General features: G+C 39.6%; 1 protein-coding gene and 1 long non-coding RNA gene across 6 annotated transcripts in view; one reads left to right on the forward strand and one right to left on the reverse strand.

Moving 5' to 3' along the window:
* ROR1 (receptor tyrosine kinase like orphan receptor 1) overlaps positions 1 to 10,808 on the forward strand; it is a 161,629-nt gene extending 150,821 nt beyond the window's left edge. For all 5 annotated transcript variants that reach the window (XM_083510273.1, XM_083510272.1, XM_083510275.1 and 2 more), the window contains 3 exons: positions 627 to 872; positions 6,425 to 6,636; positions 8,061 to 10,808. In XM_083510273.1, the coding sequence (XP_083366399.1) occupies positions 627 to 872; positions 6,425 to 6,636; positions 8,061 to 9,485 (1,883 nt within the window). In that variant the 3' untranslated portion in view covers positions 9,486 to 10,808. The remainder of the gene's footprint in view (positions 1 to 626; positions 873 to 6,424; positions 6,637 to 8,060) is intronic.
* On the reverse strand, positions 6,308 to 8,749 carry LOC310710038. Its single transcript, XR_014527745.1, has 2 exons — positions 8,638 to 8,749; positions 6,308 to 6,665 (listed from the first exon to the last, which is right to left on the reverse strand). It is a non-coding gene; the product is annotated as an uncharacterized lncRNA (long non-coding RNA).
* Positions 10,809 to 13,675: the final 2,867 nt, after the last annotated feature.

Genomic DNA, 13,675 nt, shown 5'->3' on the forward strand with positions numbered 1-13,675 from the left:
TTAACTATTATTATATTTTAAACTGCTTTTTGTACTATTCTTACGCCAGTTAGTGTCTGGAATCCAAAGCCTTGCTCATTAAAATCCCCATTAGCCATTCCATTAAAGTAAATGGCACTACTAATGATAAGTAAAGACTTCTTAAAGGGCCAAAGGTTGCTATGCAGTGCTTCTTTGCTACATTAGTAGGCCTGACTCCAGACACTGAGTAGAGTTCATGTTAGATCACAGACTGATTAGAATTAACATAATATCAAATGGCTGTATTTCTAAGATAGCGCAACAACAATTGGATCTCACAGCTGCTCTTTACTTTCATGCCAAAGTAAGGGATTAATTTCAGGTTTCCAGGGCAGTTTTGATTTCTTATATGTCTTTTATTCTAAAATATTTGGGATAAGTGTTTTTTTATTTAATTCCCGAAACCTAAACTTTGTATGTTCTCAAGTATGTGAATGAATAGCAAGCCTAGCATTATGGCCTCTGCAAATTGAGAACCTGAATTAAATTGAAGGACACGGGTCAGCAGAATGATACTTTCTCTCACTTTCATGTTCTTACACCAATCAGTATGTGCACAATACCCCTCTGATTCACCACAATTGAACTGCTGTTGTCATTTACAGATCACAAATGTTACAACAGCACAGGAGCAGACTACCGAGGGACAATGAGTGTCACAAAGTCTGGGCGACAGTGCCAGCCATGGAATTCTCAGTACCCCCACACGCACACGTTCACTGCTGTGCGATACCCAGAGCTGAATGGGGGACACTCCTATTGTCGAAACCCAGGGAATCAGAAGGAGGCTCCATGGTGCTTCACCTTAGACGAAAATTTTAAATCTGAGCTTTGTGACATCCCTGCCTGTGGTAAGTGTAGTAGAACTCTCCCATTTTGAAAGGGAAGCCCAAGTCTGGGTGTAGCAAAAGGAATTCTCAAAAACCACAGTTGACACAATGATGAGCCATGCCGAGGGTTCAGCCCTACAACAAAGATGAATAAGGTGCAGAGAGTTGAGGAGGACTCATATTCTGCTGGTGAGCAACCGTCAGGAGAGGTGTGGATGAGGAACATGAAGGCTTGAAGGCAAGCGACATTCCAGGCTTCATTATAATTACAAGAGTCTGATGGATCGTGTCTATCTTCTCATTGTTGGACTTCAAAGAGTTTGAGGCAGGGAAGCTTTCTTAATACTAAGCAGCATCCACAATTCCTGCGTTTGATGGGAAACATATTGGATCTCCATGGAAGCTGCTGGCAGATTCTGGGAACTGTGAGACCACACCAGCCTGCTTATCAAAAGAGACCCATACACATACAAAGAAACATATTCACTTTCTACAGTTGCCCATGGGCTGTGTTGAAATTGCTTCTTGTGGCTGACATGCCAGTTTTACCACCCATGTTGTTGTGAATTCTGCAGCTTGATACCATTTCCCCATCAGGTCTATAGTGCATGTGTCTGACTTCAATTATTATTTTATCAGCTTGGATGTTACTAAAAATAGCTATGTAAAAAGTAAGATGCAAAGCAGCCTCTCTGTTCCAGAAAAGTATATTACTTCGGACTGGAGAATTTTCAGATTACCGTATTTTCGCTCTATTAGACGCACCGGACGATTGGACGCACCTAGTTTTTAGGGGAGGCTCCCCGCTCCCCTTCATCCCGTGGCTAAGCCAGAAGCTAGAACAGCCAGCGGGATCCCGCTCACTGTTCTGGCTTCTTCTTTAGCCGCACGCAGCCTCTCCGGCCGGGAGAGGCTACGCGCAGCTATGGCTTAAGCCGAGACAGCCAGCGGGATGGATCCCACCCGCTGTTCTAGCTGCTTTAGCTGCACGCAGCCTCTCCCAAGGGAGGGCAAGGGGAGCCTTCATCCCCTGCCCAGGAAAGGCTGCGTGTGGCTAAGGCTCCCCTAAGAGCCGCGCTCCCTTTAAAGAGCGCGCAGAGTGTGTGTGCGGCTCTTGGGGGCTTTTCCGCAGCTCCACGCGGCTCTTTAAAGGGAGTGCTGACAGAGCCTCCCGCCTGCATTCGCTGCATAAGAAGCACACACATTTCCCCTTACTTTTTAGGAGGGGGAAAGTGTGTCTTACAGAGTGAAAAATACGGTAATGGTTGCACTGTTCAGCATTTTGAAATGTGTACAATGTTACTGAAGTGTGACGTATCTTAGGACTGTAATGTCCCTAAACAGAATACTCAGAATTGATGGCCGGTTGAATAAGGAAACTCACTTGATTGAGATCTATTCAAAACTAACAAGGCTTTGTGGTATTATTATAATTCTACATAACTGGTGAATAATTTGTGCATGAAGCTTCAGAAGAAAGGACGCTAAAATAATCTCAGCTTGACTGGAGACTCCTGATGTACAATAGCAGGAGTAAGATATTTTAGATTGCAAAAGTGTAAACATTATGACTATGATACTATGGTGGTGGTGAAGTATTCCCAAAATTTCTGCTTCCTCCCTAAGGAAAAGAGCCACCAAGGACAGGTAGGGGAGGAGAATACCCCCTCCCCCGGTATTCTAGTTTTTTTATAGTTCCACTCTCCTTAGTAGGCCCAAGAAGTTCTGAAATAGATGTGAAGCTGCCAGCTAAGGTACAGTGTTACGATTGTATCTACCAGTACTAGCTAATTTTAACCATAAGCAGCTCCTGCCTGCCACCTTCTGATGTGAAGTTATATAAAAAGGGAAAGCAAGAATATAAGGAGTGGTTTTTCTCTAATCAACCCATACCTAGGAATGTATGTTTTACATACGTTAGCTAAGCTTAGCAGGCATACATACTTTTGCCGGCCTTCATGTCATACCGAAATATAGTACTACATATAAATATATAAAACTAATGTGTGCTTTAAAGACTGGTAAGACTATGGGCTGGTTCATACATGAAGTTGCCAGACCAAGGAAAAACATTTATTAAAGCAGGAACAAGCAGTGAACTTGAGCACCTCTCCCACAGACACCTCTGACTTCTGGTTTATTAAATTACAGTTTCCCATGACTTCTGAACTGAGAAACTGCCTTATCACTTAAAGGGATCTCTACAAACCAAGATCGAACTGTGGTTTGCAATTGTGGTTTGTTGTGAGCACTTAAACCATTTTCTTGGTCCAGATGTTATTCCAAGCCATGGTTTAACAAACCAGGAAATCATACAAATGCAAGAGCCCTACTGGATCAGAACAAAGGTTCATCCAGTCCAGCATCCTTTTCTCACAGTGGCCAACTAGATGCACACAAGCAGGGCATGAGTACAACAGCATTGTCCTCACCTGTATTCCCCAGCAATGCGTAGTTATGATGCTGGAGGTAGTAGTACACAGCCATCATGACTAATAGCCCTCGATAACCTCCCCTGAAGTTCAGTTCTGCTCCATCAAAACACAGATTGCTGAACTGAGAACGTTACATTCAAACTGGGACAATAGGTTTCCAGAACACTTCTCTACAAGATAAACTCCTGAATGTGTTTAGCAAACTTCCGATCCTACAGTTATAATTTATCCAAAGGATAAAATCACCACAGCCCTTAAAGCAACCCTGAAAGTATTTTAAAAGTTCTACTAGTGAGCACTGATCCGTAGCATGGATCTTACTTGCATATTCTTGTGAAAAAGATTGGCTGATGAAAAATATTGGCTATCACGAAACAGTAGTATCATTCCAGAAACACTGTCCTTGAGACTTTTCAGACGTCTTCTGTTGAAACCTTCAAATATGACAGGGCAGAATAAAAGGGAATGTCAAATACAGCTAGAGTTGAACTTAAAATGCTTTCGAAACATGTACTTCCTTGAGCTTCAGCATATGCCTCCTATCATGTACTTCTTTCTGTTATTAAACAAGGAGGGAAAGAGGTGAAATGTTACTACAGGTTTTGCTGCCAAAAATTCAGAGTGTCTGTTCTTTTCTTATCCTTGAAAGATTCATCAAATGGCTGTGATGGTCTTGGTCTCTCTCATCTTTCATCACTTTGCTACATGTGGCTTCTTTGACTTAGTAGTTCGCATCTTCTCTTCCGACTTGTCTGACTTTACTGTCAAGATGTGTCAGCCTAATGTTCAAGCTCCCACTCACCTCTCTGGGCAGGGCTTGAACTAGACCAGCATTTGGTTTTTCTGGATGGAACCCCCAATTCTTTTGGCAGCATGCCTTAGTGGCCAGCATTTGTTATGGCTGCTTCAGGAGTGAGTGGGTGGTGGCTGTCAGCAGTGATCAGCTGTTTGCAATCCAGGAGTAATGTGTAGTCCTCATGAGGATAAAGTTCTCGCTAAAATGAGGAAGACCATTATCTTTTAATATTGGAGAAATTAAAAAGATAAACTCACAGCCTTAGGCATTTTAAAAAATGAAAATAGATACATTTGTATTACGCAAACAAGCATCTTACAAGAGAGGGAAGTTTCCATTAACTTCCTCCTCACCACACTCCAAAGCGTGCATGATCAAGAACAAATAAGAGCAACTCTCCTCCTATTACAGTATAATATCGGCATGCACCTCTTTCTTTCCAATGGTTTTTTTGGGGGGGCAGGTAGGAGTTGAGAATACCAGAAACAAAAAGGAAATATGCCATATAAAAACACACGATTTAATAATTAAGGAGGACTAAATGGAGTGCCTGGCGTGCTCTGGTCCATGGGGTCACGAAGAGTCGCACACAACTAAACGACTAAACAACAACAACAAAATAATATTCACACACCACTACCATCCTTCCCAGAGGATCTTTCAGGGTGTTCCCTTCCTTCATCTGGCCCTTATACCTGGTATGCAAGACTTAGGTGTACATAAAATGTCTACAACAGATGTATGTGGCTCTCTCTCTCTGTTGCATGGCTTGCTTACTCAAATGCAAAAGACAGGAGAGCACCAGGCTGACCTATTCTAAGTGGGCTTTATGGCACACTTGGACACTTGGAAAGTCCAAAATGCCATCTACAACAGTAGGCTCTCTCAACTCTTTTGTCACCTGTCTCATTTTCTTTCTTTCTTTCTTTCTTTCTTTCTTTCTTTCTTTCTTTCTTTCTTTCTTTCTTTCTTTCTTTCCCTCTCTCTCTCATCCTCCATTCCTTATTTCCATCCTTCTAAAGCAGCTCCATTTTCTCACCATGAAGCATTAGGGTCTTCTGAACTCTACACAGAATGTTACTCAGCACCTTTGGCGTTTTTTCAAATATTTTAAAAAGAACAACACACCCAAGAGTGGGAGATATAAACCCATCGATGTATACAATGGAAGCCTATATGCCATTCTTTCTCAGCACTTGTCACATTCAAACAGTGCCGCTAATTACCCAATGGATGGCACACAAAAATCCTAATGAATCAGAGAGCCAGAGATTAAGAGTTGTACTTTTGCCCATACCTAGAAAAGCACAATTAGAACTACTTAAAAGAAATTTGAGAACTAGCCTGCACTTGAATTTTAGGAATGAAGTTCATGTCACAGTTAAGATAATGCAGTGCCTCATTCCTTCAGGGTTCTAAACTCTAGTATCTGTTGGCTCTCTGAAATAGTATACATTATCTATGTGGCTTTTTCTGAAAAGATATGGAAAACATTCCACCCCATTTGGTTTGGCCAAGGCATTGTATACCTGTCTGGCTTCCCAAATATGTTGGCAACTTTTCAGTATAATCAAAAAGTCTCAGCCAATTTTTTTGTGTGTGGAAGGCATTGAGAGGCACCTAGCCCATTTATGGGTTATAGCACTGGCACCACAGATGGACATTTTTGTGATGTTAACTTACGTAAACCCACTCTCTGCAGAGAAAACAATTGGGTCCCCTCACCCCATTAAGGCAGTTTTGAGCTGCAAAACTGCTGCTCTGCCAAAAGACAGCAGTACAAAAACAATTAACTGTGCACTAAGCTCATGTTTTTCTTAATGTCTAATCTATCCGATTACAGGGTAACCATAGCCAGTTTGGGTGGGTATCTATCTTTTTGGTCCAGGTTATCTCAATTCTTTGTCATCTGCTGTCACGTTTTTCCTAAAGAATACCTTTGCCATGTGTCAGGCCTTTTAGAGAAGCATGAAATCCAACACTAATGTGAATATAATTATTTGTTGGGGATTTAAAAAATGTTCCTCCAAGTGCACTTCATACCCCATGGTTTCTGAATAAATTCTTAGGATAACGGTTTGGATTTAGCTGGCTTTTTTGCAAATAGGATCTGTGGCTATCCACTGGAAGCTTGAAGTGCCTTCAAATGAACTGCACTCAAACTTCATAGCACACAACTATCTTGTATTATTGTTGCTCAGTCAAGAAATAGAACAGTCATCAGAAACAGTTCATGTGGCACACAAAACTTGTGTTTTATTTCATGTACAAAACTGTATTCTTTAGCATGAGATTTTATGTTTTTCTTGCCATTGTTCCCCACCCCTCTTTTTCTGAATTAGACACAAAAGACTCAAAGGAAAAGAATAAAATGGAAATCCTCTATATATTGGTGCCAAGTGTTACAATTCCCCTGGCTATTGCCTTACTATTTTTCTTCATCTGTATTTGCCGTAACAACCAGAAGTCTTCTTCCCCTCCAGTGCAAAGGCAGCCTAAGCATGTCAGAGGACAGAACGTAGAGATGTCTATGCTGAATGCATATAAGCCAAAGGTATTGTTGGTGAAATCTACTTTATATGCCTATGTCATAAAAGAGAAATGTTTCCACTTAGTATTCTAGTTCAATGAACCTTTGCTATTTTGGTCACTTCCAGCTCTTTTGGGTGCAATAGTTTTCCTAATGATGTGTCAATCCCAGCTGACTGCATTTCACAAATACTAGTAGGACAATATTACAATTGTTTCCACTCCATAAAATGTTCTTTCTTATGTGAATATAAAATTGTATTGAGTTTGGACATATTCTAACTGATTCAATAAAAACAAGAACTAAACCAAACCCCCAGTTTTGTACATGAGACTTAGGCTTTGTACATGAGACTAAATCCTGTACCCGTTTACTTAGAGCGTAGTCCTATTGGACTCAGTGAGACTTACATGTGAGAGGCTATGTATAAGATTGCACTGTTAGGCTGCCATCCTAAGCACATTTACTACAGAGTAATCCCTACCTCAAGGCACTTGCTACATGCTTAGTATAATATCATAAATTGTGTCCACTCTTGTCATTCATTTAATAGAAGTAACTGATAGAGATAAAGTGTCCCCTGACAAATTTCCTTTGTACTTGGTTTATGTTGGCATGGTGCCTCATATGTGTTTTACACTTCTTTGCATTTTGTACACCACCATATGACAAATACCCGTCAAACAAAAACTAAGCAGATTTATAACTGCTTAACTTAAAATGAACCCCTTTCCTGCCAAAACTTTATGACTTCATTTTCTTTCATACTTTTCCACTAGGTTGGTTAAAACAGACAATCCTGCATGAGGTCAGACAGAGGTCATTTCACTTTCATTACTAAAATATAATTTACAATATGCCAGACCTAAACAAGTTTTAGCCTAAAGGATTTGTATAATATAAACCATCTGTGTCTCAACAATACAGCTAATTTCCTGCCATCACTGCACAGTCAACTGGCTGCTTGTTTAAATGCCTCTGCGATATATTAATTCACACAGTATTTATCTAAAATTTGTAAATGGTTAGGAAAATTAGAATTCAGTCCTGAGTGTCACTTTCAAATGATAATAAAGTGCATTGGGGCTTTCTGCTCCTCCCCTTTTCTTTTTCTTCTTTTGTTTGCAATACTGCTTTGGCAAAATTGGAGTGAGAGTAGCAAGGATCTCAAGTAAAGGAAAACTTAATTTCCGAAAGGTCCTGAACATTGAGTTCCGCGCTCAATTACTGTCACCTACTTCATGAATGGAAACATTGAATTTCACATGCTTTATGATGGAATTATTTTTAACTCTGTATCTATAAAGTAAAGAAATGGGAAGGGGTGTCTTGAAAACTACTGCAACACCGCTCTTGTTATAGTATCCTCCTACAGTATCAGACGTATGGCACTGAGATTTTAGCCATCATCCAAATTTATTGTTGACATGTCACCTTTTTTCTAACAGAGCAAAGCCAAAGAGCTGCCTCTATCTGCTGTCCGTTTTATGGAAGAGTTGGGTGAATGTGCCTTTGGCAAAATCTACAAGGGACACCTTTATCTACCAGGCATGGATCATGCTCAGCTGGTTGCAATTAAGACCCTAAAGGACTGCAACAATCCACAACAGTGGGCAGAGTTCCAGCAGGAAGCCTCTCTGATGGCAGAACTACATCATCCCAACATCGTTTGCCTTCTTGGCGTTGTGACTCAGGAGCAGCCAGTCTGCATGCTTTTTGAGTACATGAATCAAGGGGACCTGCATGAATTTCTTATAATGCGATCACCACATTCAGATGTTGGGTGCAGCAGTGATGAGGATGGTACTGTAAAATCTAGCTTAGATCATGGAGATTTTCTGCACATAGCAGTCCAGATTGCAGCAGGGATGGAATACTTATCAAGTCATTTTTTTGTTCACAAGGATCTGGCTGCTCGAAATATTTTAATTGGAGAACAGCTCCACGTGAAGATTTCTGATTTGGGACTGTCAAGAGAAATCTACTCTGCAGATTATTTCAGAGTTCAAAACAAGTCCCTCTTACCCATTCGTTGGATGCCCCCAGAGGCAATTCTGTATGGCAAATTCTCTTCCGATTCAGACATCTGGTCCTTTGGTGTTGTCCTGTGGGAGATTTTCAGCTTTGGTCTTCAGCCCTATTATGGATTTAGTAACCAAGAGGTCATAGAAATGGTTAGGAAGCGACAACTTTTGCCATGCTCTGAAGACTGCCCTCCCAGAATGTACAGCTTGATGACCGAATGTTGGCATGAGCTGCCATCTCGGAGACCAAGGTTTAAAGATATCCATGCCAGGCTGCGTTCTTGGGAGGGGCTGTCAAGTCACACTAGTTCTACTACTCCTTCTGGTGGAAATGCTACCACTCAGACAACTTCTCTCAGTGCAAGCCCAGTTAGCAACATGAGTAACCCTAGGTACCCTAACTACATGTTTCCAGCACAGGGTATACCACAAGGCCAAATTGCTGGATTTATTGGCCCACCAATACCTCAAAACCAGCGATTTATTCCTATAAATGGATATCCAATTCCTCCTGGATATGCTGCTTTCCCAGCTGCTCACTACCAGCCTGCAGGCCCACCCAGAGTAATTCAGCACTGTCCTCCACCAAAGAGTCGTTCGCCAAGTAGTGCAAGTGGATCAACCAGCACCGGGCATGTGACTAGCTTACCCTCTTCAGGATCTAATCAGGATGCAAATATTCCTTTGCTGTCTCATATGTCTATGCAGAGTCATCCAAGTGGGATTAGTATAACCGTTTTTGGAAACAAAACTCAAAAACCCTACAAAATTGACTCCAAACAGACATCTCTATTAGGAGACTCCAGTATTCATGGACATAATGAGACCGTGATTTCAGCAGAGATGTAAATAAACAAGACTTTTGTAAATAAACCTATTTACAATATGGAATATAGAACGTTTTTAGAGGAGATTTATATTCAAATATTTTATTGGAGATTCTTCTGGCTGTATAAAGAGATATTTGCAATAAGTATCTTCTGTGAAGTTTATTTGTGCTTAACAGGATAAAGAGGTGCCAACCGTATTTTTCAAAAATGGAGTTTACACTCAATATCTTGGGTGAACCCTTATTTTACAGCTACCAAGGAGAAAGAAATTTTTGTGTGTGTGTGTGTGAGTGAAAAAGAAACTTAACTGTGATACGTTTTATTTAATCACAGTTCCGTAATTTCTGCCTCAGCAATCTTATTATTCTAAACCCATTTTAATATTGGTCACTTTTATGAATGAATGTGGTTAAGACAAATGTTGAGGACGATTAAGTATGCTCCTGTAGAATGGAAGTTGTACTCTTTTTTGGTCTAATGTGGTTTGAGGGCACCACAAGACACAAGTACCTGATCCAGAGATAGGGTGAAATCAAACACCTTGATAAATTTGCTTGTATTTCATTTTAATGGCACACATTGGGCATTGACTTTTATTATTTCCCCCCTTTAAACAGCATCCACAAATCAGAAGTGTAGTGGATGTGCAATATATTATCAAAATGAATTCCTTTCTAGACAAGAATTTTGTTCAGACATATTCAGTTTTGAGTATGTAAACAGTTTCTGTCTAATGATATGTCTAAGCTCATGCATAAACTAGGACAAGCAATAGAACCCTCTTGGAACTGCATATGATAAGTGAGTGAAAATTATACTTCTTGACGTTATATCTGTAGTTGCAATAGAATTTTTGTATCCCTTTGTTGCTATGCAACCCTTTAATTAAAGAAAACTCTAAATTCTTATTTTATAACAGACAATCAGTTTTCCCAATAATATTTATTATTTCAAGTAAAATAAATAGCTTTTGTAGTGATAACCCTGAAAAGGGAAGCCTGCATTCCATCAGTTGTACACAACAATTTTTTAGAAATTTTCTATGATAACTTTTGTATGTCATTTCAAATAATGTGAATTAGAATTAACTTTTTACTAGAAAATTGCATTTTTATTACTGAATTTTATTCAGGTGTAATCAATCTGGATTATTTTGAAACCACTGTAATGTTTGAAAAAATACTGTGTAAATTACAACCTCTCAGACTTTTTTATTAAAATAATTTTTGTATGGATTATATACACAAATCTTTCAGACACTTGACAGTACTTTTTTTCAAAATCTTTTGCACAAAAATGTTGACTTTGTATAGCAGAAGTGAAAAATACATCCTGCTTTTTATTTCTTGTCTGTTTCTCATTTTTTAACTACGTGGATATGTCTTTGAAATACACAAGGTAACATTTAGACAATGTTTTAATACATATTTTGTTTTTATTGCATGCATTTGATTACTGTATTACTTTATTAATCTACTCATTGAGGATGTTGCACTAAGGTAAGCATGTAAACATAGCAACACAGACTACTTTATGCAGAAGCTAAGTGCATTTTTGTATAAACATGGTATTAAAGAAGAACATGCATATTTTCGGAATGATAATCAACGTTCTGAAAATCTCAGATGGATTAAGCGTCACATCCTGCTAGCCTTCCTTATACAATGAGTCAATTGAGACTATTGTTATTAGTCATTTGACACTATTTTTATTAGTCATTTGAGACTATTGTTAACCATCATCCATCCCCAAACTGTCCCCAGATCAATCTCACAAAGTTGGCTATTTTATGTTTTCCAGTGTACTGCTTACTTTCATGACTCTACAAACTGCTTTTGAAAATTTCCCCTTCATTTTCCAGAGTTATTTGCCATGCAATGAGGTAAAGAGACTCCTGTCTGAGGGAAAACAATTCAAAAGCCCCCTTGGGCTCTATTATTATTATTATTATTACTCTTCTAGTCACTATTGCTAAACAGATCAAAAGTTCTCATGAGATGTAATCTGAATGACAAGCCAAATTGCATATATTTTAATTTGTGGATGCTTTAAGCATCTTCAAAATACAAGCCAATTGTGTGTCTGTTAAATATAGAATATTGGCAGTGAAAACCATGCTCTGAGCAAAAACTGAGCCAGTTGTCTTGCGCAATAGAAAAAATTGTTAATGCCAACTATCAAATCTTTTTCTTCTTGCACAAGGTACAGGTTGTGTGCTTTTTTAAAAACAACAACACTTAAATAGGAACAGGGATTCACAAAGGAGCTAATGAAGACAAGAAAGCAGTTCAACAGTATCAATTGGATAATATGGGTGGGGAAAACTTTGCTAAAGAATCAACATTTTGCAAACTGTGGTGAAAATATGGTTTCTGCAACTTGGACATACAGAGGAAGAAATGTCATAAACCTTCACACTTTAAATAATCATTTCATCTTTCTTCAAATAAATGTAATATAATACTTTAAACAATACCTTATGAAGCTTGAAAGATGCAAATGTAAGTTCAGAAAAACAGCGAAATTAAAGGACAAAATCCTGTCTAATCCTGCTAACAGAAAAAAGCAGCTAATTTAAAGGTTACCTCACACAGTTTAATAGTTTCCTTACCTTTCACAAAGATTCAATAGAGGGGCACTTTTACAAAGCAAGCATCACAGCTGGAACTGGGAATTGCCCTGCAGTGAGTTAAGGACTGAAAATAAATATATGACAATGAACGTGACAGGTCTGTGAATACTGCACGGGTCTTGGATCTGACAAACCAGCAAAATAGGATTTTATTTTTGAAATACATGCAAGAAGACTTGTACACTTACTGACCAACTCTTTTGCTGGACCTGGAGCCATACTTGTACCCAGTTCTGCATTCATGCATTCCATGGGGTAAACAAGGATGGAGCATCTGTGGGCCTTCAAATGTAGCTTGACATTAACTCCCATCACTGTTTACCGTGGTCATGCTGGCTGGTAGGATCTGGACTCCAGCAACCTGAGGGCCACAAGTTAGCTACAATTATGAGTTCTCACATATGTTGTTAGTTGCTCAAGAAAAAAATTCATAAGTAGAATTAAGTTTGGATGGTCAACCGTGAAGCTCACTGGGTGACCTTTCACAAGTCACTATATTATCAGCCCAATCACTATACAATCCAATTGTGCCCCAAGAAACAATGAGCTTGCTAGCAAGCAAACTGAGGACACTATGGCCACATTCAGGTGCAGCACGGAGCCATAGGTTATGGCTAAGCAAATTATGCTATGTACAAGCTATGTGCTGGTGCTTGCAGCTCAAAGTCTCCCACATTGCACTTCTTTTCCTCCCGTGAGCAAACAAACCACAGAGTGGCTAGTGTAACCACATCTGACCCAACACTTGTGGTTTGTTTAGCTCCAAGCAAACCACAATCTAAAGCCAAATCTCAATTGTAACTTGTTTGGGAGAAACAATTCCTGGGCCAGCCACTAATGCTAAGCCAGCCACTACATGGTTTGTTTGCTCACTGGAGGAATGAACAAAATGGAAGCTGTATGCACAGGCTCTTTTGCTTAATCAGGGGTTATGGCTTGATGTTACATACACAGTGAAACAGTGCATTCCAAAACTCATGGGCCTGTGTGAACAGCATGCTCGCTAGTAACAACTTCACTAACTGCACATTTATTTTGGCAGGCTGTTTCTTCACATAGCTCAGCTGGATCAATGCACTGACTAACCAACTAACACATGAACCAGAAAGTCCTTGGGAGTGTGGACTACAGCCTAGAGCAGGGATAGCCAGTATGGTGCTCTCCAGTTGTTGTTGGGCTGTAACTCCCAACATCCCTGACCACTAACCATACTGGCTAAGACTGGCTGAGGTGAATTCGACAATTTCCAGAGTGTACTATGTGGGTTGTACAAATACTAATTACTAATTGCTTGGCTCAGTGGTATTCCACTTTTATCAACCATTTCAGCTTTGCAAGCTGGTTAAGGAAACTCTTCAAGAAAGTGTCAGAAACAATGAACAAATGCAATACTTAAAGAGCCTATTTAGAACATACGTGTGATGCCCAGAGCAAGAAAAAATAAATAAAACACTGTATGCACATTTATCCCCCCTTTTCCAAATATTTCCCTCCATCAACAGGAAATAAAGCAGTCACATTCTCTTACATTGCACATGCAAAGCACTGCTACAGCATAAAGATTTAATGATATTGGA

Source organism: Podarcis liolepis (assembly GCF_965112155.1).
Source record: "Podarcis liolepis genome assembly, chromosome: 6".
Classification (NCBI taxonomy): Eukaryota; Metazoa; Chordata; class Lepidosauria; order Squamata; family Lacertidae; genus Podarcis; species Podarcis liolepis.